General features: G+C 52.3%; 1 protein-coding gene across 1 annotated transcript; it reads left to right on the top strand.

Moving 5' to 3' along the window:
- The first annotated feature begins 687 nt into the window (after positions 1 to 687).
- CD79B (CD79b molecule) lies at positions 688 to 16,573 on the top strand. Its single transcript, XM_054014153.1, has 6 exons — positions 688 to 818; positions 3,785 to 3,826; positions 7,714 to 8,025; positions 12,998 to 13,116; positions 14,657 to 14,698; positions 15,739 to 16,573. Exons 1-6 carry the CDS (start codon positions 725 to 727, stop codon positions 15,835 to 15,837), a joined length of 708 nt encoding a protein of 235 aa, XP_053870128.1. The 5' UTR covers positions 688 to 724; the 3' UTR covers positions 15,838 to 16,573.
- The last annotated feature ends 8,260 nt before the right edge of the window (positions 16,574 to 24,833 follow it).

Genomic DNA, 24,833 nt, shown 5'->3' with positions numbered 1-24,833 from the left:
GGTGGGTTTGGTCGGGGCTTTCCACACTCCCCGGCAAAGGCCAGGCAGAAGTGCCACGAGTCTGTCTGAAACATGCGAAGCTGGCGAGGGAAGTGCTTGCCCAGTGCTGTGGGAGGTGACTCACTGAATCCAGACTCATGCTGTTGCTTGCAGGAGATCTGTCACTTACACCTTTGTCGGTGTGCAAGGGTATGTCCGCACTGAAGCGGGAAGGCGTCCGTCCCAGCTGGAGGAGACATATCCACGCTAGCTCTGATCAAGGTGGCATCTAAACACAGACGTGTAGCATAGCGGCGGGAGGGGCTGGCCACCCTGAGTCCCAGATGGGCCCTCCTGCCGCTCCCACCACCATGGATACACTGCAGTTGTTAGTGCATTAGCACGATCAAAACTAGCGTGGGCTGGGCTCCTTGAGTTGGAAATTACACCTCCAACTCGGGTGTAGCGCGACCCGAAGGGAGACTAATTTACATTACCCTGCTCCTGCTGCCACATCTCTGCATCTGGCCCGGGGCTGGGAAGATGCACTCAACTGCGTAGCCACGGCCCACAGCTGAGTCTGTGCTAAACCAAGCCCCTGGGGCAGTCCCGGCAGGGCCTGATTTACATCGACAGGAAAATCCTGTCTTGCTTCGCTAAAGCATTGTCATTTTTAGCACTAAAGACGCAGCCAGTTGGAGAGTTCGCCGCATTTCTGCAGCCGCAGCGCAAGGCCGGGGCGTTGATGTTTTCCTGCCATTTTATCTCAGAAATGGCTTCCCTTTGCAAGAGTCTGGCAGCTCTCCGCACGCAGCTCTGCCTGTTAGTCCTGATCTCAGGTAGGGTTTTCACAGGTTCTTTAATCTTACCGGGGCTATCAGCTGGTGCAGTCGGCATTAACTCTTTATGGGAATTAGTCCTAAATGTGGATTCTGCCAACAGAGTATTGAAATCTCTCCCATTGCACCTGGTCCTGGGTTGGAACGCTAAAGAACTTCACCCGGAAACGGGATCTCAGCTGTCACTCACTTGTTTCTAAGCTTTTTAACCCAAACGCCTTTCATCTTTCAAATCATTTCAGCATCCGTTTGCACACAGCAAACTTTTCCCGTGAAGGCAGGACCTGGATTTCACAGCATATGCAGCAAGGCAGGAACTCTGGCCTCAGGGCTGCCCAACATGGTGGGACCCCAGGGAAAGTAATCACTAGCCTACGTGATGCCCTTGGCGTGGCCAGGCTCTACTTGGTTTCAGCCCTTTGCTCACTAAGGCGATAGTGGCGTTTTCACTGTTGGGCTCTGCAGTTCTAACCCACGAAACAACCACCCAGCAGAGAGAAGGCTGGTGCCATGGTTTAGATCCCTGGCTTAGGATGTGTGAGACCCTGCTTCAATTCCCTGCTGTGCTACAAGCATCCTACATGTCCTTGGCCAAGTTATGTCCTGTCTCTGTGTGTTCTGAACAAGGGCTTTGGAGCCCTGGCCTGCTTCCCAGGGTGGAGGCTAGAGCCACCGAAGCTTGGGGGATATTCAGATGCTGCAGTGATGGGAGCCAGGTAAGAGAAGTGAGACCCTGCCGAGTGTTTCTTGGGAACCTTGCTAAGTAGACAATGTAACATTTCCCTTGTTCATATCGCCGGAGCCCCTCCAGGGCTGTGCTGGTTAAAGGGAAATGCTGGGCAGCTACAACTTGCTGGCCAATGTGACTGGTGAATTGAGCTCTTGCTGGTAGAAAACTGGAGTAGCAGTGAATGAGCACTGGGCAGCTGTTGCTTAAATTAACTGGAAGCCCCTCTCTTCCCACGGAAGGAGGAGATGACAGGTGGTTCGGGAACATTAATACACAGAGGCATCCGCTCGTACAAACTTTCACAAACAAGGTGAACAGCAGGGGCACAGCTATAGAGTGTCAACATTCACTTTCTATGATTAAACCATTACTCTGAATTGTTATTACCACAGCCCGAATGGGCGAGGGGCTGGCAGACAACCACAGAGTAAAGCTACATGTCAGGTTGCACCTGACCACCCAGATCAATTTTCATAGAAATAGCAAAGGAGTGAGCTGTGCACTGGAGCGAGTCAGTAAACAGGACAGCGCTTCCTGCCCATCTGCCCCACTGGGGAAGTGGTGCAGCTGCTGCAGGGTGTCAGGGGAGATGCTGGGTTGGGGCTGGCTAGCTCAGGTTGCGGGGCAGAGGTGCCTGGCTAGGGAGGAGAGTTGTGGGCTACTTTGGGAGTTGCTGATGTAGGGGCACAAATGCTGCTTAGAGTCTAAGGGTGTGTCTACACAGTGATAAAAACCCATGGCTCCGAGTCCAGGGCAGTTGATTCAGGCTAGGACTGTGGGGCTAAAAATAGCAGTTTAGCCATTCCGGCTCGGGCTGGAGCCCAAACCCCTACGCTGCATTTTCTAACCCCACAGCCAGAGCCCCATGAGCCCGAGTCAGCTGACCTGGGCCAGCCGCAGCCGTGCTCTGGGTCTTTTATCGCAGTGTAGCCGTACCCTGCGTTCCAGTCCCAGGCCAGCCCCTCTTGGGGGACACAGCCATGTTAATGATTTATTTACACAATTCCCGCCAGGGCATTAGCCCTTTGCACACCCCATAGAGAGACTTGGCCTGGGCCCCAAAGAACCGAGTCTGTACTTCCAAGTCAATTAAGCTAAACCAAATTCAGGCCACTTTCATTCTGAATAAGAGTGTTCACACAGGGATTAAATATGGTTTAACTAATTCACTGTAGAAATTAATTTGGATTAACTCTGTGAGTGGCCCCATGTAGGGTGTGGGGTGAGGGTCACAGCAGGGAGACCAGGCACTTCCTGCCCTATGGGCTCCATTTATCTTGACAAGTCTGTTAAAGTTGCTTTTTGTAATGCTGGGGCCGGACTCTAGAGCAGCTAGTGAGGTGTTGTGCTTAGCTGGGCTCACGTGTTAATGGCTTTATCCTCACTGAGGTATAGCTCAGTGGTTTGAGCATTGGCCTGTTAAACCCAGGGTTGTGAGTTCAATCCTTAAGGGGGCCACTTAGGGATCTAGGGCAAAATCAGTACTTGGTGAAGGCAGGGGGTTGGACTCAATGACCTTTCAACAAGGTCCCTTCCAGTTCTAGGAGATGGGATATCTCCATTAAAACAAAAAAAACCAAAACCCCCCTGGGGGAAAGGGCTCTCGGCCCTGGTTTACAGCTGGGGAACCAAGGCCCAGACAGACTCAGTGCCTTGCCCAAGTTCACACAGTCTGTAGCAGCGCAGGAGATGGCCCCCAGTCTCCAAAGTCCCAGGCTAGTGGCTAAACCACCCCGCTAAGCGGCCTGTTTCAACCTCAGCACGGTGCAGTCCTGAGTTCACTCAAGCCCCAGGCTTGGCTAGCACTCTAACCACTGGCCCAGCCTGCCTCCCACCCTGAGTCTCAGCTGTGTGACAGAGGACTGGAGCAGCCCACCCCAGCTGCAGTGTGTGCTCACAGGAGTTAGACAGTTAATGCTCAGGGCACCTGCTGAAGGACTGTCCCATTCCGCCAGCCAGTGAGTCAGTACTGGAGCCCACCTGACCCTCAGCCCCAGACACGTCCCCCAGCCCACGCTGCCTGCTGCTGCGGAGGAAGGTTAGAGCCAGAATGTCTGGGAGAGTCAGACCCTGGCTCCCATAGCCCCTTGAGCCTCCAAATGCCAGTGACTTGTATGGGCCCTGCTGAGCCTGGGTTTATCTGGCAGTGGAGGCTGCTTGCTGAGTGTTTCCAGAGAGACCTTTCTGTTCTACACCAGCTCTGAGCTGCTTTTTCTGTTCTTCTCCTGTCTTTCAGGTGAGATCTCAGCCTCAAGAAACACCACCCTGCAGAGGTCAGGTCTGTACCGCTGTATAATACTGTTACAGTGAATCCCCTCCTTTGTGATGCTTGTGTTTTGCCTAGTGCATCTCTCAGGTGCCTCCTCCCCCACTGAAAATACAGCAAGATTAAGAGAAAATGAGTGTCCCAGTGAAAATTCTCTAAAGCTGAAACTCAGCTGGTGGCTCCAACCTCTAGTCCCCAGCTGCAGCCACCTGGTAGACCCTGAGGGCCAGATCTTCCATTGGAGTGCTGAGGGTCTGACCCCCAGAGCTTAGGGGCTGGAGAGATTTGTTATTGGCTGGATCTCTTTTACTCTGTTCTGCAATGACATTGCTGCAGGCTGGTGAAAAAGATGAAATGCTGCAAACTATAGGACAGAAAAGCAGCCAATCAAATAGAATTAGTAAGGATAAAAGTGATTTTAAAATACCACAAATGACTGCTACAACACTACATGAAAACCATATATTTTGAGAGGATGAGTTAGCTGAGATTCCTAGTTACTGCCTGTCTCTTTCCCATTATGGTAAATTACCTATTTCATTCTTAAATATATTTAATGCTTAAGCTGTTGCAAAAACTTATAACCCAAACCACTACCCATTTCTCTATTAACAATTTATAATCAATATGCTCCTTTTCGAATAGCCCTAATATAGGGTTACCATATTTTGAACCTCCAAAAGGAGGACACTCCACGGGGCCCCGGCCCCGCCCCCAGCCCCGCCCACACACCCCCTGCCCCAACTCCACCCCTTCCCCAAAGTCCCCGCCCCAACTCCGCCCCCTCCCCTGCTTCCCGCAAACATTTGATTCGCGGGAAGCCTGAAGCAGGTAAACGGGGTGTGGGGGGAGGAGGCGAGGCCCAGTCTGGCCCCCCCGGCATCTCCAGCCTGGGTCGGCTCGGGCCCTGGGGTGCCGGCCCCGGGCCCGGCCCCCGGCCAAGCACCCCGGCCCGCCCAGCACTGCCGGTCCCTGGCCGAGCACCCCCGGCCCGCTCAGCAACCCCCGGCCCCGCCGGCCCCGCTGGCCCCCGGCCCCCGGCGCCCCCGGCCCCCGGCGCTCGGCACCGCCGGCCCCCGGCCCCCGGCCCGGCCCCCGGCCCAGCACTGCCGGCCCCGCATGTCCCGATTTTCCCGGACATGTCCGGCTTTTTGGGGCCCAAAAAGCCGGACATGTCCGGGAAAATCCGGACGTATGGTAACCCTACCTAATAATGTGAAAGCAATTCCCAGCCTCTGTAAAATTTGCATATTTCCCCTCATATTTCAGTCTCTTCAGCTCCACTTGTTGGTCATATGTGGACTTTGGCTACAGAATTTGCCATTTCCTCAGAGGAGGGGAACCACAGAAGACATTTGTATCTGAACTGGTTTTGCTGAGACCTTGTTTACATGGGAAAGTTGCAACTATTTAACTTAAATCTGTTCTTAATCCAATTTAATTAAATCCATGCAACCCCCTGTGTGAATGCTCTTATTTCAATTTAAGGGAATGGCTTATTTTGCTTTAGCTTAAACCTGTTCCTCATAGACTTAAGCTAAGCTGAAAAAAGCGGCTGTACCAAAATAAGGATGTCTACACAGAGGTTTGCATTGGTTTTACTTAATTGGTTTAAATTCACTCCTTAGCTTAAATCAGTGCAACCTTCCCATGCAGACAAGTGATAACACAGCTGCATTCATGAGTCTACATCTACCATGCTGCTGACCAATGTTTGTACCAGTGCATGCTGGGGAAGTCAGGGCAGCTCTCCCAGAGTGCCCGGGGGACACGCACACAGAGCAGCATGGAGGACAACAAACCCTGGGCTGTCTGGCTCTCTGCATGTGGAGTAGGGAGGGGGAAATGGTCTAGCAGACTGGGGTATAGAAAATCTCCCTTCAGTTCCCATATCAGCTAATGGCCTCCTGTATGACCTCAGGCAAGTCACTTGACTTGCCTCGCACCTGAGCTGCCCCTGTGTAAAATGGGGGTAAGAGTCCCCAGCTCAGGGGTGCTGGGAGGCTAAGATCTATTAGTGATTTGCTCTGGGTTTGTGCAGTGCCCAGCAGGGCCATGACTGGGGCTTCTAGGTGCTACAATAAAACACAGTGAGGGGAGCTGTGTAACTACCGGCCACATGAGTTACACAAGCAGAATTAGAGTCTTATCTGCACAGCACCACCGCACAAGCTGGCTACAGGAGGTCAGTTATGTGACTGGCAAGGGAGACATGACTGGACTTTTCCCAGGGTGTTGATCCCAGAGCCAGCCAGGTTGGGGAGAGCAGATACCTACTGTAAGAACTAAAGACCCAGCTCTTTGTTCTGTGTTGGTACAGTAACACCTGGTGCCATGCAGCCCTATGACTGGGCACTGCCACAAGGCAAATCAATAACAATGATTATAATAAAAGCACTAGGGCCAGTTCATATACCAGTGTTTCCTATGGTTCCTCTCCTCAGAGAAAATAAACACTGCAGTCCCAGTCAGTCTGGGAACTGGCCTTGGGGACCGAAACGTCTTCAAAAGATGCAGAGCTGCTTGTGAGACAGGAATGCTGGGAGCGAGATCTGACAGATTGTTCTAGCGCCATTTGTGGATCATCAAAGGGAACTACAGTGCACATTTTAATGACTTGGGTTCGAGATGATGGTATTTTGCACCAAAGGAACCTTAAAGTAGCTCAGTGCCCCTCATTGTAATGAGACACATTGCATACTGGAGAACTGAGCTAAGTCTGCTGACGATAAGCGTAACGCTACGGTGCTTTTCCTTTGACACTCTTTAAGGCTTAAGCTTTGTTCTGTTGCTAGTGTGCTGTGAGATATCACAGGTGCTAGTAACAGAGGCTTTTCCTCTCTAATGTAAGCTGCTCGCAGTTACTAATTTAGCTATTTGATTTTCTGTCTTTTCCAAATTATTTGTTGTTTTATAATTATGAAAGGCAGGAATAACTTGGGAATCGATAAAATCAAATAACTAAATTAGCAACTGCAAGCAGCTTGCATTAGAGAGGAAAAGCCTCCTTGAGTGTTACAAAGGAGTAATGGTTAGTCATGATTTTCTGAAGCAGCTGAATTAAATGCTACTTATAAGGAATAATTGAATACAAATACAATACTGTGTATATGTAACTCAGCAATTTAGTATATTTAACTGCTCAAAATTCCTATGAATGGCTTTGGAATAAGCACAGAATGGAGATACACCTCTACCCCGATATAACGCTATCCTCGGGAGCCAAAAAATCTTACTGCGTTATAGGTGAAACCGCGTTATATCGAACTTGCTTTGATCCGCCGGAGGGCGCAGCCCCGCCCCCCCGGAGTGCGGCTTTACCGTGTTCTATCCGAATTCGTGTTATATCGGGTCGCATTATATCAGGGTAAGGTGTATTTCTTCGTCACTTCATAGAAATGTAACGGCTGTGCAAACTTTAAATAATTAAAAGTAGAACTGGTCAAAAATTTTCCGTTGAAACTTTGTAATGGTGCTGTGCCGTGTAATAGCAGCGGTACGTGTGGTGTGGGGGAGTCACAGCGTGGTCTTGGGAGAACCTTATGCACATCTTGACTTGCGTGGCGTTTAAGGCCCTAACTTCCATGAGCGCTGATGAGCTTTGGCACATGCCCTGTGCTTGGTGCACGCCCAGAAGCTGGGGCTGTGCTTGGTGCACACAGGAGCAAAGCCGCAGTTTGCACACGCACAGCATTGTAGTCCTTCTTATTGCAATTTATGTCAACCTACATTTCTGCATTCGGTGAGCGTTTGCCAGTCGTTTGCCAGGAAGCATGCTGCATTAGTACCCCTGGGATGATCTCTATTAGCCCACAGGCATCACAGGGAAGAACTGGAGGAGCTAATAAGATGCAGTGTTATCAATTTACCCTCCTGGCCTGGTTTTGTCTCCTCCTCAGATATGTTCTGTTCAAACTTCTGGCAGCACCCTCGTTACATAGCTGCCAAGAAGAACACCCAAGTTCACTTCATCTGCCATTCCCGCAACTCAAACGATGTGCAGTGGTACAAAATGACTGGACAGGACAAAACCCCCCGGGGGGTAGATGTGAATGGCCCAAGGGTGTACGAGGAGAGGAATGTGTCGTTTGTAATGATCATCTTCAGCAAAATCCAGCCTGAAGACAACGGTATTTACTTGTGTGCAAATAAGAGCCTGGCTCGTGATCTGGGACGGATACGCACGTGTGGGAGTGAACTGAGAGTAATAGGTGAGATGCGCTATCGCTGTCTCTGTCTAACCCCAGACACACCCATCTATCTATCTGTCCATCTGTCCCCATACACACCCATCTATCTATCTGTCCCCATACACACCCATCTATCTATCTGTCCATCTGTCCCCATACACACCAATCTGTCCCTCTGTCCCCACACACACCCATCTATCTATCTGTCCCCATACACACCCATCTATCTATCTGTCCATCTGTCCCCATACACACCCATCTGTCCCCATACACACCCATCTGTCCCTCTGTCCCCACACATACACATCTATCTATCTATCTACCTACCTACCTACCTACCTACCTATCTCATATGGATTTTTTCAAGTTTTCTACTTAAAACCTTTGGGTGGGATTTTCAAAGGCACCAAAGGGATGTTGGCATCTAGCTCCCACTCCAGTGGGATCCCTTATGATTAAGGCTATGATTATTTTATAGAGGTCGACGAAGTCACAGGGAATCCGTGACTTCCGGTGACTTCCGTGACTTCAGCCCATGGCGGCTGGGAGCTGTGGGGTACTCTCGCAGCTCCTGACCGCCGCAGGTGGCAGAGGGGACCCTGGAGCTCCAAGTGGCCCCCGCACATAGGTGCGGGAAGTAGGGGTGCGGGGGGTGCTGCAGCACCCCCAGGTTTTATGCAGGGTCTCGGCTGCTGGCTGTACACATGGTGTCCCAGCTACTGGCCCCGCTCCCGGCCACGCACGCGGGGTGCCGCATCATGGCTGCTGGCCCCATGCCTGGGGGTCCTGGGCTGCCAGCCCAGCGCTGGCCCTGCACACGGAATCCTGCCATCCCACTCCTGGCCCCGCACGCAGGGTCCCAGCTGCCGGCCCCTCTCTCAGCCACACATGCGGGGTCCCGGCTGCCGGTCCCACACACAGGGTTCTGCTACTGGCCCCGCACCTGCTGCCAGCCTCAGCCCCCTTATCCCTGTCTGTGTCCCCCTTCCCTCCTAGAGACACAGCCCTGCTCCTGGCCTCAGCTCTGGCAGATAAGAAGTTTGGGGCTAGTTTTGCTGGCTTTCAGCAGCCCCACTATAAAAAGCGTTCCAGCACCATTGTCCCCACAGCTGCCTCGCCGCTGCACGCAGTGTGGGGACCCCGCAGCTGAGCTCTCCATTTTGTCATGGCTGTTTTTAGTAAAAGTCATGGACAGGTCACGGGCTTTTTTACTAAAAATAGCCATGACAAAATCTTAGCCTTAATGATGATGCTTTGAAAATCCCAGTCTGACCCATTGACACAGCAATACAGAACCCCCTGAAACACATTAGCGGCCATGCAGCAAGAAGGGGCTGTGGCCCAGATCCCAGCAGCAAAGGAGCCCTGTCTTCTGACGCCGGGTATGTCGGGGGGGTTGAATTTCAGTAAGACTTTTCCCAATCCTGATTAATAAAAGGGACCATTTGGGCCTTCAGCCATTCCCAGTGTGGCAATTTTGCCCCCAAGGTTCTTTGCGTGGTTTCTGACTTATTTCAGCTCTCATTTCTCTCCCCTTCAGAATACACTCTAGTTCAACCACAAGCCATTGGGCTAGATGCAGGAGTCCATGGGTGAGTTTGTCTGGCTTGTATTATGCAAGAGGGCAGACTAGAGGATCTAATGGCCTTTCCTGGCCTTAAAATCTATGGATGTATGTGACTCTATGAATCTGGGTGCTGAAAGCTATGAAACACAGGAACAAATGAGCAAACCATTGCTGAGACTCTCAGCTGTTCGGGGCAAGGACTGTGTCTGCCTCTATTTCTGTACAGCACCCTGCACAATGGGGCCAAGCAGGAATGAGGCCCATGAGCGCAGTCCCAGGATACCCAGGAAATGATAAGAATATTATCATTCCAGAAAGGTTGTGTAAAAAAGTCCCTTTTCACACTGTAAAATACAAGAAGCTCAGAGAACTCGCATTAGGGGTGTAAATACTCACACTGCATGTCTAACTGTCACCTACCAACCTGAGGACGTTCAGCCTGGAGCACCAGGTGTCTAACTGAGAACAGGCTGGAGAATGAAGGTGCCAGGCATCCCTGCAGTTCAATGGGGCAAGTACCATTGCTGGCACGTCCCCCATACTATAAGTTCTTTAGGGCAGGGACCATCCCTCTGTTCTGTGTTTGTTCAGCACCTTGCACAGTGGGGTCCTGATCCATGACGGGAGCTCCCAGGTGCTACCACAATCTTCTTCCTCTTTCTTGCCACTTCCCTATTTGGGGTTGAGGACTTTTATAGCCTTCTTCCAAAACTCGTGATTGTACGGCTGGCTATTGTGCAAATTGGTGTCTCTAACATCTGTTGATATCTGCTCCACGTACCTAGTCTTTGGCCTCTTCCTTGCTCGTCTTTCATCCACAATCACTGAAAGGGTCATCCTACCAGAAGCACTCCCAGGTCTCCACTGGACACAACCACACCAACATACCCTAGCCTCCAGCAACTTGTCCTCAATTGGGGCAATCCGCATTAGGCCCCTCACAACCTCATTCCATTTCCTATCATAGCAAGTCCATCCATTTAACCATCTCAACATCTTCATTCCCGTGGTAGAGAACATACTGATGGCCTTCCCCGCAGTTGGCCAAGTCTCTGTCCTGTACATTAGGATGGGTTGAATTACAATGTTTATACACCCTAGCTTTTAACTTGATTGCCATATTTTTATCACAGAGAACTGGGGCCAGCTCCTGTCATTCGCACCAACCAGCTAGGCAGTCCCACAATACAGAAATGAATAGATTCCCCAGGCCAAAAGGGACCACTGTGATCATCCAGTCTGACCTACCACATAACACAGGCCAGAGTACTGCCCCAAAATAACTCCTAGAGCAGATCTTGTAGAAAAACATCCAATCCTGATTTAAAAGCTGCCAGTGATGACCATGACCCTTGGTAGGTTGTTCCAATGGTTAATGTTAAAAATGTGTACCTTATTTCCAGGCTGAATCTGTCTAGCTTCAACTTCCACCCATTGGATCGTGTTAGACTTTTCTTTCCTAGATTGACTATTACCAAGCATTTGTTCCCCATGTAGGTACTTACAGACTGTGATCAAGTCATCTCTGAACCTTCTCTTTGTTAAGCTACATAGATTGGGCTTCTTGAGTCTATCGCTACAAGGCAGGTTTTCAAAACCTTTAATCATTCTCATGGCTCCTCTCTGAACCCTCTCCAATGTATCATCATCCTTCTGGAATTGTGAACACCAGAACTGGACATGGTATCCCAGCAGTGGTTGCACCAGTGCCAAATATGGAGGTAAAATAACCTCTCTTCCGCTACTCAGAATTACCTGGTTTATACATCCCAGGATCACATTAGCTCTTTTGGCCACAGTGTCACACTGGGAGTTCATGTTTAGCTGATTAACCACCACGCCCTCAAACCTTTTCCAGAGTCCCTGCTTCCCAGGGTAGCCCCCTTCCCCATCCTATAAGTATGGCTGGCAGTCTTTGTTCTTAGATTTAGCTGTATTAAAATGCACATGGTTTGCATGTGCCCAGCTTAGCAAGTGATCCAGCCTGCGCTGAATCAGTGCCCTGTCCCCTTCATTATTTACCACTCCCCGTGTCATCTCAAACACGATCGGTGATGATTTTATGTTTTCTTCCAGGTCATTAATAATGTCATGGTAATTAGTGTAGGGCCAAGAACCAATTCCTGCAGGACTCTGATGGAAACACACCTGCTCAATGCTGATTCCCTGTTCACAGTTACATTTTGAGACCTATCAGTTACCCAGGTAACAGGGAACCCCAGCTCTCCTGGCCAATGGCTCTGTGACTGCCTCCAGTCACTCACACTGCATTGTATATCTCCGTAGTGCTGCGCTGGGCTCCGTCACACACACGTGGGAGTAGCACTGTGTCGAGGGGACAGCGCCTGCTTTGTGTTGGTGCCAGGTCTCTGGTGCAGATACCATCGGGCTCACCTGGAAGGCCAGGAAATGTTGTTTGGACACCTTGCACTTGTCACCTTCCAAGCACGTCATGTTCAGAACGGGCTGTTTGCTGCCCTGAGTGACCCATGACCTGGGTGCCCATGAAGTGGTGCTGACAAGGCCCTTCCACTTGCAAGCCCACTCTGTGTGGCATGGGGAGGCTGCTTGCTTTGCTGTCTGGGCAGCATTTCAGGGAGACGTTTCCCATCCCCAGAGCAGGGCCCATGGAGCTGGCCAGCCCTCAGCACTCACAGATCATCTGCCATGCCCACAGATCACGAGATGGGCTTACAACAATGAGATTTTAAACTGGGGTTCTCTTTATTTCCCTTCTGGGTCTGGACTTTTTAGGGTTCGTGTCTTCAAGCTTTTATCCATGACCGGGAGGGCATGTACTTACTTTTAAAAACAAATCAAGCAAACATAAAACCCCCAAAAGCTGACACTCTCATGTGTTCACCTGACTTCCAGAGCTGAGATTTAGCACCAAATATCATGAGACTAGTGAGAAAATCGCAATAGCAGGTGACATTGCAGGCTAGTGGCCCGGGCTAGATGGACGGTGGCAAGGGGTTACAGTATGGAAAAGGGGATGAATCACTACTCCTAAGGTAGGAAAGAGTTTCAGCAGCACAGAGAGGTGGAGAGAAGAGGAGCCGATGGGAGGTCACAGCAAACAGCAGGTCAGGGAAGCTCTTGAATCAACTGAGAGGTTTTTCCTCCATCAAAAAAGCAAGTCTGTGATGCTCATGGGATGCAAACGGGGCTGTTGTGAAAGCAAAGCAGGCATCTTTCTTTCTTTCTTTCTTTCTTTCTTTCTTTCTTAAAAGAATTTCCTTTATCAATTTTTGTTTTCACCCGTTCACTCACTACTCCATGCAGAACCCTTTCACGCTAAGTTCCTCCTCCTAGGCCCTTACAGCTGTTCTGTACCAAAACTCCAGCCAGGTCCTGCTCCTCCCGTCTGGGAGAGGCACTGCAAAGGGTTTAAGGCGCCCCTTCCTGCCGTTGCCTTGTTTGTAGGTTTCAGCACCATTGAGCAGGTCCAGAGACGGAACAGCGTGAAAGACGTCATCATCATGATCCAGTCCATTCTCCTGGTCATCTTCGTGAGCGTCCCCATGCTCCTGCTCCTGGAGAGAGTGAGTATTGGGCACCTCCTACTGAAATACCGTTGACCGTCCTGCAATGCGAGGCATCTTGGAATGTCTCAGCATGACGTGTTGGGGGACCATGTTTCTAGACCTGTCTGGGCACCGTCATCCCAGGCTCCCAGCTCCTGAGCTGTGCTGAGGATGGGGAGAAGTCTCCTGTATTTTCTAAGGGGCAGGGGGCTAATGGCCCTGGAACCAGGGCAGGCGTATTGCCTTCGCTGGGGGGATATATAGCTGTGTCACAAGAGGCTCCATTTCCATTGTGTCTATTCAGCCAATGGGCTCTTCCTGACAGCCTCCTCGGAGAACTAAGGTACCTGGGCTAGGTCCCAGAGGCAATGCAAAAGATGGAGGATAGCTAGTCCCTTCCACCCACTGCTTCGTGGTTAGGGGGGAGTTATATGGGATATTGCCATCGGGGCCCCACCAGAGGCCTGGAGGAACAGCAAGGGGTTGCACTGCCTCAGCTTGGTGGCCCCTCGTGGCTGTCGAAAGGTGTAGGCCAGGGACGTCTACACTACAGGAGCTACAGCTCCCAGCTACACCGCGGGAAGCCTGTAGTGTAGACGCACACCACAGCAACAGAAGCGTATTTTCCATCGCGGTAGGAACTCTATCTCCCTGGGCGACGGTCACTAGCATGATGGAAGCAGTCTGCCATCGACCTCGCTGCGGCTACTCTGGGGGTTAGTTTGGCACCACTGCGGCACTCGGGGGCTGTGGATTTTTCACACCCCTGAGTACCGCAGCTATGTTGACTTGAGTTTTAAGTGTAGACCAGGCCTCAGGGAGGAACATTTATCTTCCTTTGCTTGGAGGAATAAAGCATTTAGCCCCGGGGAGCCCTGGAAGCAACTGGAATTCCCCTGGGAAGCTCTGGGTCTAGTGGGTTAGTGGGGATAGGGCAGAGATGGGGGGGCAGAGTGAGGGCAGCCAGCTTCAGCAGTGTTACTGAGCATGCTCAGCCCTGTGAGCAAATCTGGGGGGCACATGACCCTGCATGCCCCCCCATATGTCGCCTCTGATAGGGGTTCAGTGATGGCTCCTGGCTCCTCCAAGGGAAACTGTCATCAGGAGTCTGGGCACTGACGGTGCACACCTCAGGCTTAGATCTGAGGTGGGGCTGGCATGGCTGGGAGCGAAAGCAGGCCCCCGGCACCCAGACAGCTCACTGTTATCCCTGGCGCCTGGGTTGTGCTGAGGGCATCGCATGGTTTAACCTGGGTTGGTTTACACCAAGGACTCAGCATAAATCCAGGACATCGCAGTAGGAGACACGCCCAGGCCATTCACACACACCATGCTGAGCAGGGCTGTTCTTGGATGGCCCCATTCCCCCGAGGGCACAGCTGCCCCATCACGCAGTGCTTGGCAATGCCCTGGTTTTACACCCGCTTGGGACACTTTGGGGGGAAACATTTAATGACACAGCCATTCTGGTAGCAGCCCATGGAAGAGCCCAGAAATAGCAGGACACCATGGTAAGGAATATCACTACATTTACCCTGTGCTTCTCCCCTCCCGCTAGGGCGACGGCAAAGCCAGCTCTGATGAGGACCATACCTATGAGGTAAGTTAACAATATCATGTTAATTAGGTTAATAATAGTTAATATAATAGGAATATTTTTGAAGCTGTGAGCTGGGCAGGGCGGCATTTGTTGGGGGTTTCAGATGTACATTGCGAGCTGAAGGGGAGGAGTGGATCTTTAAGACTGATGTCCTTTCTCCCAAGTGTGTGTTGTGTATTGGAGAAGTGGCGCTGGAACAGTTTTTGCAGTGAGGGTGCTGAGCTGCATCCCCGCTTACCCCTGTCTACACCCTCCACCATCCCCTAGAGCTGGGGCCGGGAGCAGGGCTCTGGCTCCGGGAGGGGAGAGACACAGACAGGGGTAAAGCGGCGGAGGCTGGAGCCACAGCTAGGGGTGGGTGTGGAGCCCCAGGCATGGGGCCAGTGGATGAGTGGGACCCCGGGCTGGCAGCCAGGACCCTGCATGCAGGGCCAGCAGCCGGTCCTATCCCCGGGCGGGACCCCGGGGCTGGCACAAAACCTGAGTATGCTGCATCATCCCACACAGCCCTACTTCCCATGCCTCTGTATTGGAGTTAAATCAATACTAACAAAACCATGCAAAACTAAGCGCTTCAAACAGCCTGCCACGAAATGTTTTCCCCCTCAGGTGCAGCTCCCAGACTTTTGGTCGGTCATAGCGCCACTAGTTCTCCGGTCATCCACAGAGTCTGCCAGGGTAGACAAGGCCTGAATTTCTGTCTAAAATAAGCAGAGGGAAACAAACAAACCCTTTCAGGTTTTCTGTAAATCATGAAGGAGCAAAAAAGGCCCCAATCCATTATCTCCCCGGGAATGAGCCTGAAGACGGCACGGCCAGGCCAGCCTTGGAGATGGGAGGGAGGGAGGGCTGGGGCTGGAGGCAAGGAGTCAGCTTTGGTAAAGCTCTTCTGCCAGCTAACATCACACTGAATTCCCAATTCCGCCCTAAGCTTGGCTGGTGCAGCAATGGGTGAGCCAAGGGAGGCACCTGGGCGTATCTCAGGGCCGAACCGGGTCCCTGGGAACGTTTCCTCCTCAGTCTCCCTCTTCTTTGCACAGGGCTTAGAGATCGAACAAACTGCCACCTACGAAGACATTGCACCTCTGCGGGATGTAAAAGCCAAGTGGACAATTGGGGAGCATCCGGGCCAGGAGTGAGGGGCTCTGCACCCAGGCGACTTGCCTACGTTAGTGGAACAGCTTCTTGCACCCGCTGTGCCTGCGAGCTACCCACTGATGCTGGAGGGGATGGGATTCCTGGCTTCCTGCCATGGGCTGTGGCTGTTACAGACTCATGTGTGGCAGGGCAACATCACAAACTGCAACACGATGATGGGACGCTGCCAGTAGCTCCCACCTCCCTGCCGCACGCAGTTGCCTCCCGTAACCATTAGTAGAGCTTGCTTGAGTTTTTGGTGTTGTATATTCAGTGCTTGCTTTTCTGAGTCTGTATCCAGGTCTGGATGGGAGCTGGCCAAGATGATTTTAGCCTGGAAGTTGCTGTTATTATCTCAACACACAAGCCCCTAGGTGCATGTACAGGAATGAGTAGCGAGCTGCCACCAACTGGCAGCAAACAATGAGTTAACCTCAGCCTGGGTTAGGCAGCTAAAAGAACCTGGTATGTTTAAAGCAGCAAATCACTTTCATCTCTGAGGCCCTGGGCCTAGGAAGGAGAGACATTCACAGAGGGCTGGAATGTGATCACTTTACTCATGTTGAATTGAACCTTACACTGCACGTGAAGTTATTACGACTCCTTGTAGCAAGATGCTACACAGCGGGAATGAAGTTCTACCAAGTGGGAATTAGGGCGTCCCAGCAAAGAGTGGAAACTGTGGGATCAAAATGTCCAACTGCTTTTTAAAATTTTAATAAACACAATAAATCAGTGTCCTGCTCGTCCCGTTACCACCGCCCGGAGTCAGACTGGCTCCTTACTGCACAATGCGTGGCTGAGATGCATAGTCCAGAGGCTCTCTCATTGAGCAACTTGTCTAGGTGCGTGGGCTGTGATCATGATGCTGGGATCTCAGGCAGGTTCTGTACTAAGGAACACCAAAGATCATTTCACATCAACTCACTCACCAGAAGAGGTTTTCCATGGACCAGAGCATGGAACATTCCTTCAGTGCTAATAATAAGCCTGCTTAATGTCAATTAAAATTCACTAATTTCCTGCTCCAAGCAGCACTTTAGGCCACAGTTTCTGCTGCACGGACCTTCCTTTGCAAGAGGAGAAATCTGACTGGGTGGAATTATACCAGCAAAATTTTGCATCTCGCTCACCTCCCCAGGCCCTTTAAGTTTGCCTGTACGGTCTATTTAGAGCAGCTGCTCTTTGCAGCAGGGGCGTGTCTGTTAAGTGCCATGCAGGCTGGTGGGGCTGTATAGGCAAGGACCGAAATATAGTCATGGGCACTGAGCTCTCATGAGACACATTAGAGCAGATGTTCCCCACACTGCACCAGTAAGGATGCACATGCCCATGCCAGTGATTTCGGAGGGGCTGGCTGGGAAGGGGGGGCTGGGCCTGTTTGCAGCTGCTTCTACAGGCTTTTGCTGCCAGGGTGAGCCAGGAGGTCTCTAGCACTGCCTTGTATTCATGCAGGGCCCAGCAGCCATGGCCAGGATCAGGACCTCGTTGAACTAGGCACTGTACTGACACATGGAAAGGACAGTGCCTGCCCCAAAGAATGAGACACAAGAAGTAAATGGACCAAACCACTGACCTGGGACAGGGCGGGGGGGCGGGGTCAGTCATCAGAATATACAATCCTTGCTGGTCGCCTGCCAATCCTTGTGGCCCATTTGCCATCGGCTGCCAGCAGCAGTGAGGAGGGATCTGAAGGGAGACACAGCAGGGGCTTGCGGGATCTGTTCAGGGATGTTGCTTCCTGCACAAGGGGCAGCGCAGAAGAGGCGGCAGAAGTGCCAATGGGCGCATCAAAGAAGCGGCTGGTGTTGGTGGAAGAGCAAAGGAAGTAGACAAGGTGGAAGGTGGCAAGAGATGACATTTTACACAAGCAGAGGGAAGGGCAAAGCTGTGCAGTGCCTTACAAGTAAGGCCCAGAAGCTTGTGTGTGAGACGCATGGATCAAGGGGGAGCCAGTGGGGGTTGCAAAGAGGGGTGTGACACAGCCAGGGCAATGGACAGGAAGGTGATTGGAGCAGAATGGGCCGTATGAGGACTAGGCAGGGGCCAGGGAGGTGGAGAGGAGGCTGCCGAGCATTCTAGCTGCAGGACAGGAAAGGGTCGCTCTTCGGGAGGATCTGCAGGAAGAAGCTGTAGGATTTGGAGGCAGCCTGGAAATTCTCGGCTGTGTTTTCTCACGTCCACCCACAGCCAATCCTCACTGTGGCTCTAAGGAATCCAAAGAGCTGTGGATTCAGAAGCTTGTGCCTGGTTTCACTGAAGGGAGCTCAGCACCCTTCTGTGCTCTCCTAAGAGCCTTTTCCATGGGAGCCATTGCTACGTGGAAAAACAACAAGGAGTCTGGTGGCTCCTTAAAGACTAACAGATTTATTTGGGCATAAGCTTTCGTGGGTAAAAACCTCACTTCTTCGGATGCATAGAGTGAAAGTTACAGATGCAGGCATTATATACTGACCCATGGAGAGCAGGGAGTTACTTCACAAGTGGAGAACCAGTGTTGACAGGGCTAATTCAATCAGGGTGGATGTAGTCCACTCCCAATAATAGATGAGGAGGTGTCAATTCCAGGAGAGGAAAAGCTGCTTCTGTAATGAGCCAGCCACTCCCAGTCCCTATTCAAGCCCAGATTAATGGTGTTAAATTTGCAAATGAATTTTAGTTCTGCTGTTTCTCTTTGAAGTCTGTTTCTGAAGTTTTTTTGTTCAATGATAGTGACTTTTAAATCTGTAATAGAATGACCAGGGAGATTGAAGTGTTCACTTACTGGTTTATGTATGTTACCATTCCTGATGTCGATTTGTGTCCATTTATTCTTTTGCGGAGGGACTGTCCGGTTTGGCCAATGTACATGGCAGAGGGGCATTGCTGGCACATGATGGCATATATGACATTAGTGGATGTGCAGGTGAATGAGCCCCTGATGGTGTGGCTGATGTGGTTGGGTCCTCTGATGCTGTTGCCAGAGTAGATATGGGGACAGAGTAGGCAACGAGGTTTGCTACGAGGATAGGTTCCTGGGTTGGTGTTTCTGTGGTGTGGTGTGTAGTTGCTGGTGAGTATTTGCTTCAGGTTGGGGGGTTGTCTGTAAGCGAGGACTGGCCTGCCTCCCAAGGTCTGTGAGAGTGAGGGATCATTTTCCAGGATAGGTTGTAGATCGTGGATAATGCGCTGGAGAGGTTTTAGCTGGGGGCTGTATGTGATGGCCAGTGGTGTTCTGTTATTGTCCTTGTTGGGCCTGTCCTGTAGTAGGTGATTTCTGGGTACCCGTCTTGCTCTGTCAATCTGTTTCCTCACTTCCCCAGGTGGGTATTGTAGTTTTACGAATGCTTGATAAAGATCTTGTAGGTGTTCGTCTCTGTCTGAGGGGTTGGAGCAAATTTGGTTGTATCTTAGGGCTTGGCTGTAGACAATGGATCGTGTGATGTGTCTTGGATGGAAGCTGGAGGCATGTAGGTATGTATAGCGGTCAGTAGGTTTCCGGTATAGGGTGGTGTTTATGTGACCATCACTTATTTGCACTGTAGTGTCCAGGAAGTGGATCTCTTGTGTGGACTGGTCCAGGCTGAGGTTGATGGTGGGGTGGAAATTGTTGAAGTCCAGGTGGTTGCTGTGTGGTTGTCCCAGAGATGCTATGTGATCGTGAACATGTGGGAAGGCGGCGTCTAGGAGATGCAGCCCGCCCCATGGCAATTTCCACAACCCTTGCCTGCAGAACTGTCCGAAAACTGGCCTCCGCGTTGGTGAGTTTGTTTTCAGCCTGGGGCAGGTCACGTGATGGAAAGTCCGTCTCACAAGGCACAAGAGACCGAGTGTGACATTAAGCAGCTTTGGCTAAAGCATCGGGCCCTTTACGCAGCCACGGTGTGTCATTACCGCTCACTGCTGAAAGGGTCCTGGCTGGATGGTCCCCATGCACACACTCCTCTCTTGGAGTTACTCAGCACTTTCCAAATTCAGCACAGGCGAGGCTGCTGACACAGTATCTGGTTTCCACGGAACGGGGCTTCTGGCAGATGGATGGACGATGTCTTATTTCTGGAGCACAGATTTTATATTAACGGAACAATAAGATGCAAACAACCTGTAATTGCGCCTGTACCCAATACGTCAGCAGCTGCCCACAATACCAGTGGGTAACCCTCCCCGCTCAGACACATGGGCCACATTCTGCCTTTGCTTCTACCTGCATGGCCCTAAGAACTACCAGACCGAGAACATCAGCCAGAGAAGCAAGTATAAAGCCATTAGCAAACAGAATCGGCCAGCCAGGACCTGCTTTGCAGAGTGCTGAGTGCTCCGAGTTCCCAGCCTGGACAGACAGATGTGTGCTAGCTCTGCTCGAGGTAGAATTAAAAACAGAAGTGTGGCCGTTGTGGCCCAGGCAGTGACATGACTAGTCACCTGAGTACAAGCCCTCCTGATCCCCCAGGTCTGAGCTCTGGTGACTAGCCTATCCGTCTCCCAGCTCCAATGGCCACGCTGCTGTTGTTAACACGCTAGCATGTGTCTGTCTGCCCAGTGAGAGGCACATGCCCAGCTGCAGTGCAGATGTACCCACTGAGGCCAGGGCCGGCTCCAGCTTTTCTGCCACCCCAAGCGGCAAAAAAAAAAGCCGATCGGCAGCACTTTGGCGGCAGCTCAATCGTGCCGCTTCATTCTTCGGTGGCACTTCGGCGGTGGGTCCTTCACTCCCTCTCTTCCTCTTAGGCAACACTTAGGCGGCAGCTCAAAGAGGGACTAAGGGACTCGCCACTGAATTGCCGCCAAAGAGCCGGAGGTGCCGCCCCGATACCGGACGGAGTGCCGCCTCTTTGTATTGGCCGCTCCAATCACCTGCTTCCTTCGCTGGTGCCTGGAGCCGGCCCTGCCTGAGGCCAGCTAGTGCCCTCAGTGCCAGCACCCCCAAGAGTCAGGCCCCAGCTGTGCCCACTGGCCAGTGCACAGAGCATTTGCCTTTGGGCTTTCCCAGAACAATGTCTGCTTGGAGAGCAGGGGGTGGAGAGTTTGTCATTCAGGGCCTACCCCAGCCCCATTACCCAGCTGGGATCGTTGAGCCGGCTGCGGGAACGGCAGCACCAGCCAGAGAAAGGGGCATTCTCCCCAGACAAGGTGCAATGGCCCCACACTCACACATGCCATGATAAGGAACCCACAGGTCTGGATACTGAGACAGGAGAGTAACAGGCTTGACCCAGCCCCAGTGTGACCCCTCCTCACACCATGGCTACACTGTGCCAAAGCAGATCAAAACAGCACCCTGGCATGTGTGATACCCAGGGATGGGGGAGGGGAGGGTTCCTGCTCTATGCAGTGCACTGGGGTGGGGGAGGGGAGGGTTCCTGCTCTATGCAGTGCACTGGGGTGGGGGAGGGGAGGGTTCCTGCTCTATGCAATGCACTGGGGTGGGGAAGGGGAGGGTCCTTGCTCTGTGCAGTGCACTGGGGTGGGGGAGGGGAGGGTCCTTGTTCTGTGCAATGCCCGGGGTGCGGAAGGGGGCAGGTGTGACGGGTTCCCCAGGGTGCAATCTAGAACTGGGGTACCGCTGAGCCCTCTGTCTCACCAACCTGGACTCCCTCTCACACTGTGATGCTGTGACATGCTACAGTCCTCTCCAGGGCCTGCACTTGCACAGCCATCCACAGGCAGGGACACACCCAGCTGAGTTACAGGAATGATCTCCTAGCCACTCATGAACCAACAATAGAGAGGCTCCAGACAATTCTTCCAGCTCCCCAGCATAGGACCCCACTCCTGTACCGTCTTGCCCTGGTCAGAAGCCTGGCCAGTGTTCATTTATTTCCCAGTCCGCCACATCTAACAAAGAAAGCAGACGTGCACCAGCTTTTGTACACTGAGCAGATTCCTCAGGCACTTCAACCAAAACACACTGTTTTAAGTAAGATATAAACCAGGTTTATTAACTACAGAAAGAGGTTTTAAGTGATTATAAGTAATAAATGTACAGCTCAAAGTTAGTTACCTAAGAACTGAAAGTAAAACCACAGTCTGAGTTCTATAAACTAGACAGGATCTGAATCAAGCCGTGTCTCACCCTGGTAGTTCCTGAATACACAGGCTGGGATTCTCCTTTCCAGCCTGGGGCCCCCCGCCCCATTCAGCTTTGTCCTCCAGGCGTGTTTCCAGGTGTTGAGTTGTGGGGAGGGGGAGTGAGGCCAAGTGATTATGTCATTTTCCCCCCTTTATAGGAGGAGCTATAGATCTTTTGCTAGGATGTGAGTCAAACTGTGTCCATTGTTTATGTGCTATCACTGAGAGGTTTTCATTGTACACAGATCCTGTGATAGTCCTTGGGAGTGTGGATTCCCCATCAGCAGCATCTGGTTGTTCCATTATTGTACCTGAAAGGTTGGCTGTGGCTGTTCCCAACCTTAAACCATATTTCAGTAACACACACGTAGCAAAACTTCATAACTTCACATACAATGATAGTGCATACAATCCAACAGGATATTATTAGTGTTCAACAGATCAAGACTTTTAGAATGATACCTCACAAGGCATACTTTGTACCAAATATATCATAATCATATCACCATGATAAATATGGGGGTGCCAGGGTGTTTTGGGTACAGAGTGTCACAGTGGGTCCCTGCTCTGTGCGGTGCCCAAGAATGGGGGAGGGGCATACTCCAGTTCCATGCGATGCGGGAGGGCAGGGGGAGAGGAGGGTCCCTGCTCTGTGCGATGCCCAAGGATGGGGGAGGGGCAGTATCAGAACTTCTCAGCATTGTTTTAACTCTATAGCTGAATTAGTCAGTAATTCGTTGTAATTAAACAGTCACTGGTTCACACCCCCAATAATTGAGCACTGACTGATTCTGTAATGTAGTATGTAAATATTACATGTCACTTATGGATGGGCAGATTGGGATTTGCAAGGACCCCAAGGGAGTTAGGCACACAGCTGCCTGTGCAGGGCAATGGGATTGGGTACCTGACTCCCTTAGGCCTTGTCTGTGTACCCAACTCAGTCATTTTAGAACCAGACTCAGCAAGGCTGGTGTGAACCCTTTGCTCTCTTCACATTGAGGGCATCCTGGAGCCATTGGTTTCACTGGGAAAGCTACACTGAACTGGGGGCTCTTCACCTGAGATAGGGGGCTGACGCGGATCTGACAGTACTCACCCAGCCCAACTCTTTCTCACCTCCACAGACTTCCTTCAGTCTTTCCTTCAGATTGGTGGGGCCAGACGCTCATTAACGTGCAGGCCCCTTCACACCTTTCCAGCAGGCTCCAAGGATGTGTTACCTGGGATTAGCTAACTCAGGGTAGGACAGCAGCGAGGCTGCAGCAACTCACTTCTGGCTCAAGTACAGCACCAGGCTGGCCCACAGGCTACGGCTCGAGCTGCTAACCTGTGTTAAAAGCCAAGTTGCCGGGTCTTCACTTCTATTTTAACCTGGGCCAGCTAACCCAAGTTAAATACACAGCAGCTCTCTTTGCAGCACAGACCTGCCCTTGCAGTGAGCATACATGGCCCCGGCACGGCCTTTGCCATTCACCCTCACGGCAAATATCTCGCTGCCCGCTCCCCACCTGCTGACTGTGAAAACCTGGGGCAAGGGCTGACTCTTCCTGTGTGTGCACAGCACCCAGCCCAGCGGGCCCTGATCCCAGGAGGAGCCTCCAGTGAGTCGCTACTGGCACACAAATATACTGCGCCCAGGAGCACCGCCAGCTTTTTTGCCGCCCTAGGCGGCGGAAGGTCCCGCCCCTGAAATGCCACCCCCGACAGAGGCAGTGGAAGGTCCCGCTCCCAAAATACCGCCGCCGACCGGGGCAGCCAAAGATCCGGCCGCCGCAGTCGCCGCCCCCCAAATGTTAGCACCCAATGGGTTGCGCCGGCCCTGACTGCGCCCCCACCCACCAGCGTGCTATAGTGTCGAGGGCAGGTTGGAAGGATGCGAGAGGGATTTCACGCTGACGGTTGCTTCATGGGCTGGGCTCGTTTCCTGCGACTCACTGAACCCAAACCGTTTCTTTCCTGTTGTTTCACAGAGCAGGGCTAACTCTGTCCCTTCTGCAGGCAGGAAACAGAGAGAAACTGCAGCACATCCTGTGTGTGCAGCACGGCATAGCTGGGGGAAGAGACGAAGAGCAGCCACCTGCCTGCTTCCCCCCAACCTGGGCCAGCAGGGGCCAAAACAGCCCAGGATCAGTTAGGACGTCTCTCCCATCCCCATCCCAGACACACCCGACCCGAAGCGGGGGGGAGCAGGTGGCACAGAACCTGCCTCAGGGTCACTAACTCCACACATTCAAAAAACCCAAGGATGGCTTACAAATCATGAGATTTTTAACAAGCAATGAATGTGGCATTCCCCGTCTTCGCCTTGATTGCGGGCCCCCTAGGGGCCATGTTTTCAACCTTTTCTCGGGGCCTGGAAGGGGGTTTCAATGAGATTCTCATGTGCTTACATCATTCCTGGACCTGAGGCTTTAAGAAAAATACCAAACAACATGAGACTCATGCAAACTGCAAGAGCTGGCAGCCCTGCGGGGGGGAGCTGGCAGCACTGCGGGGGGGAGCTGGCAGCACTGCCGGGGGGAGCTGGCAGCACTGCCGGGGGGAGCTGGCAGCACTGCGGGCGGGGGAGCTGACAGCACTGCCGGGGGGAGCTGGCAGCACTGCCAGGGGGGAGCTGGCAGCACTGCGGGGGGAGCTGGCAGCACTGCCGGGGGGGAGCTGGCAGCACTGCCGGGGGGGGAGCTGGCAGCGCTGCCGGGGGGGAGCTGGCAGCACTGCGGGGGGAGCTGACAGCACTGCCGGGGGGAGCTGGCAGCACTGCGGGGGGGGGAGCTGGCAGCACTGCCGGGGGGGAGCTGGCAGCACTGCCGGGGGGGAGCTGGCAGCACTGCCGGGGGGGGAGCTGGCAGCGCTGCCGGGGGGGAGCTGACAGCACTGCCGGGGGGAGCTGGCAGCACTGCGGGGGGGGGAGCTGGCAGCACTGCCGGGGGGAGCTGGCAGCACTGCC

This window comes from Malaclemys terrapin, chromosome 25, assembly GCF_027887155.1.
Source record: "Malaclemys terrapin pileata isolate rMalTer1 chromosome 25, rMalTer1.hap1, whole genome shotgun sequence".
Lineage (NCBI taxonomy): Eukaryota > Metazoa > Chordata > Testudines > Emydidae > Malaclemys > Malaclemys terrapin.
This window is presented reverse-complemented; position numbering and strand designations above follow the sequence as displayed.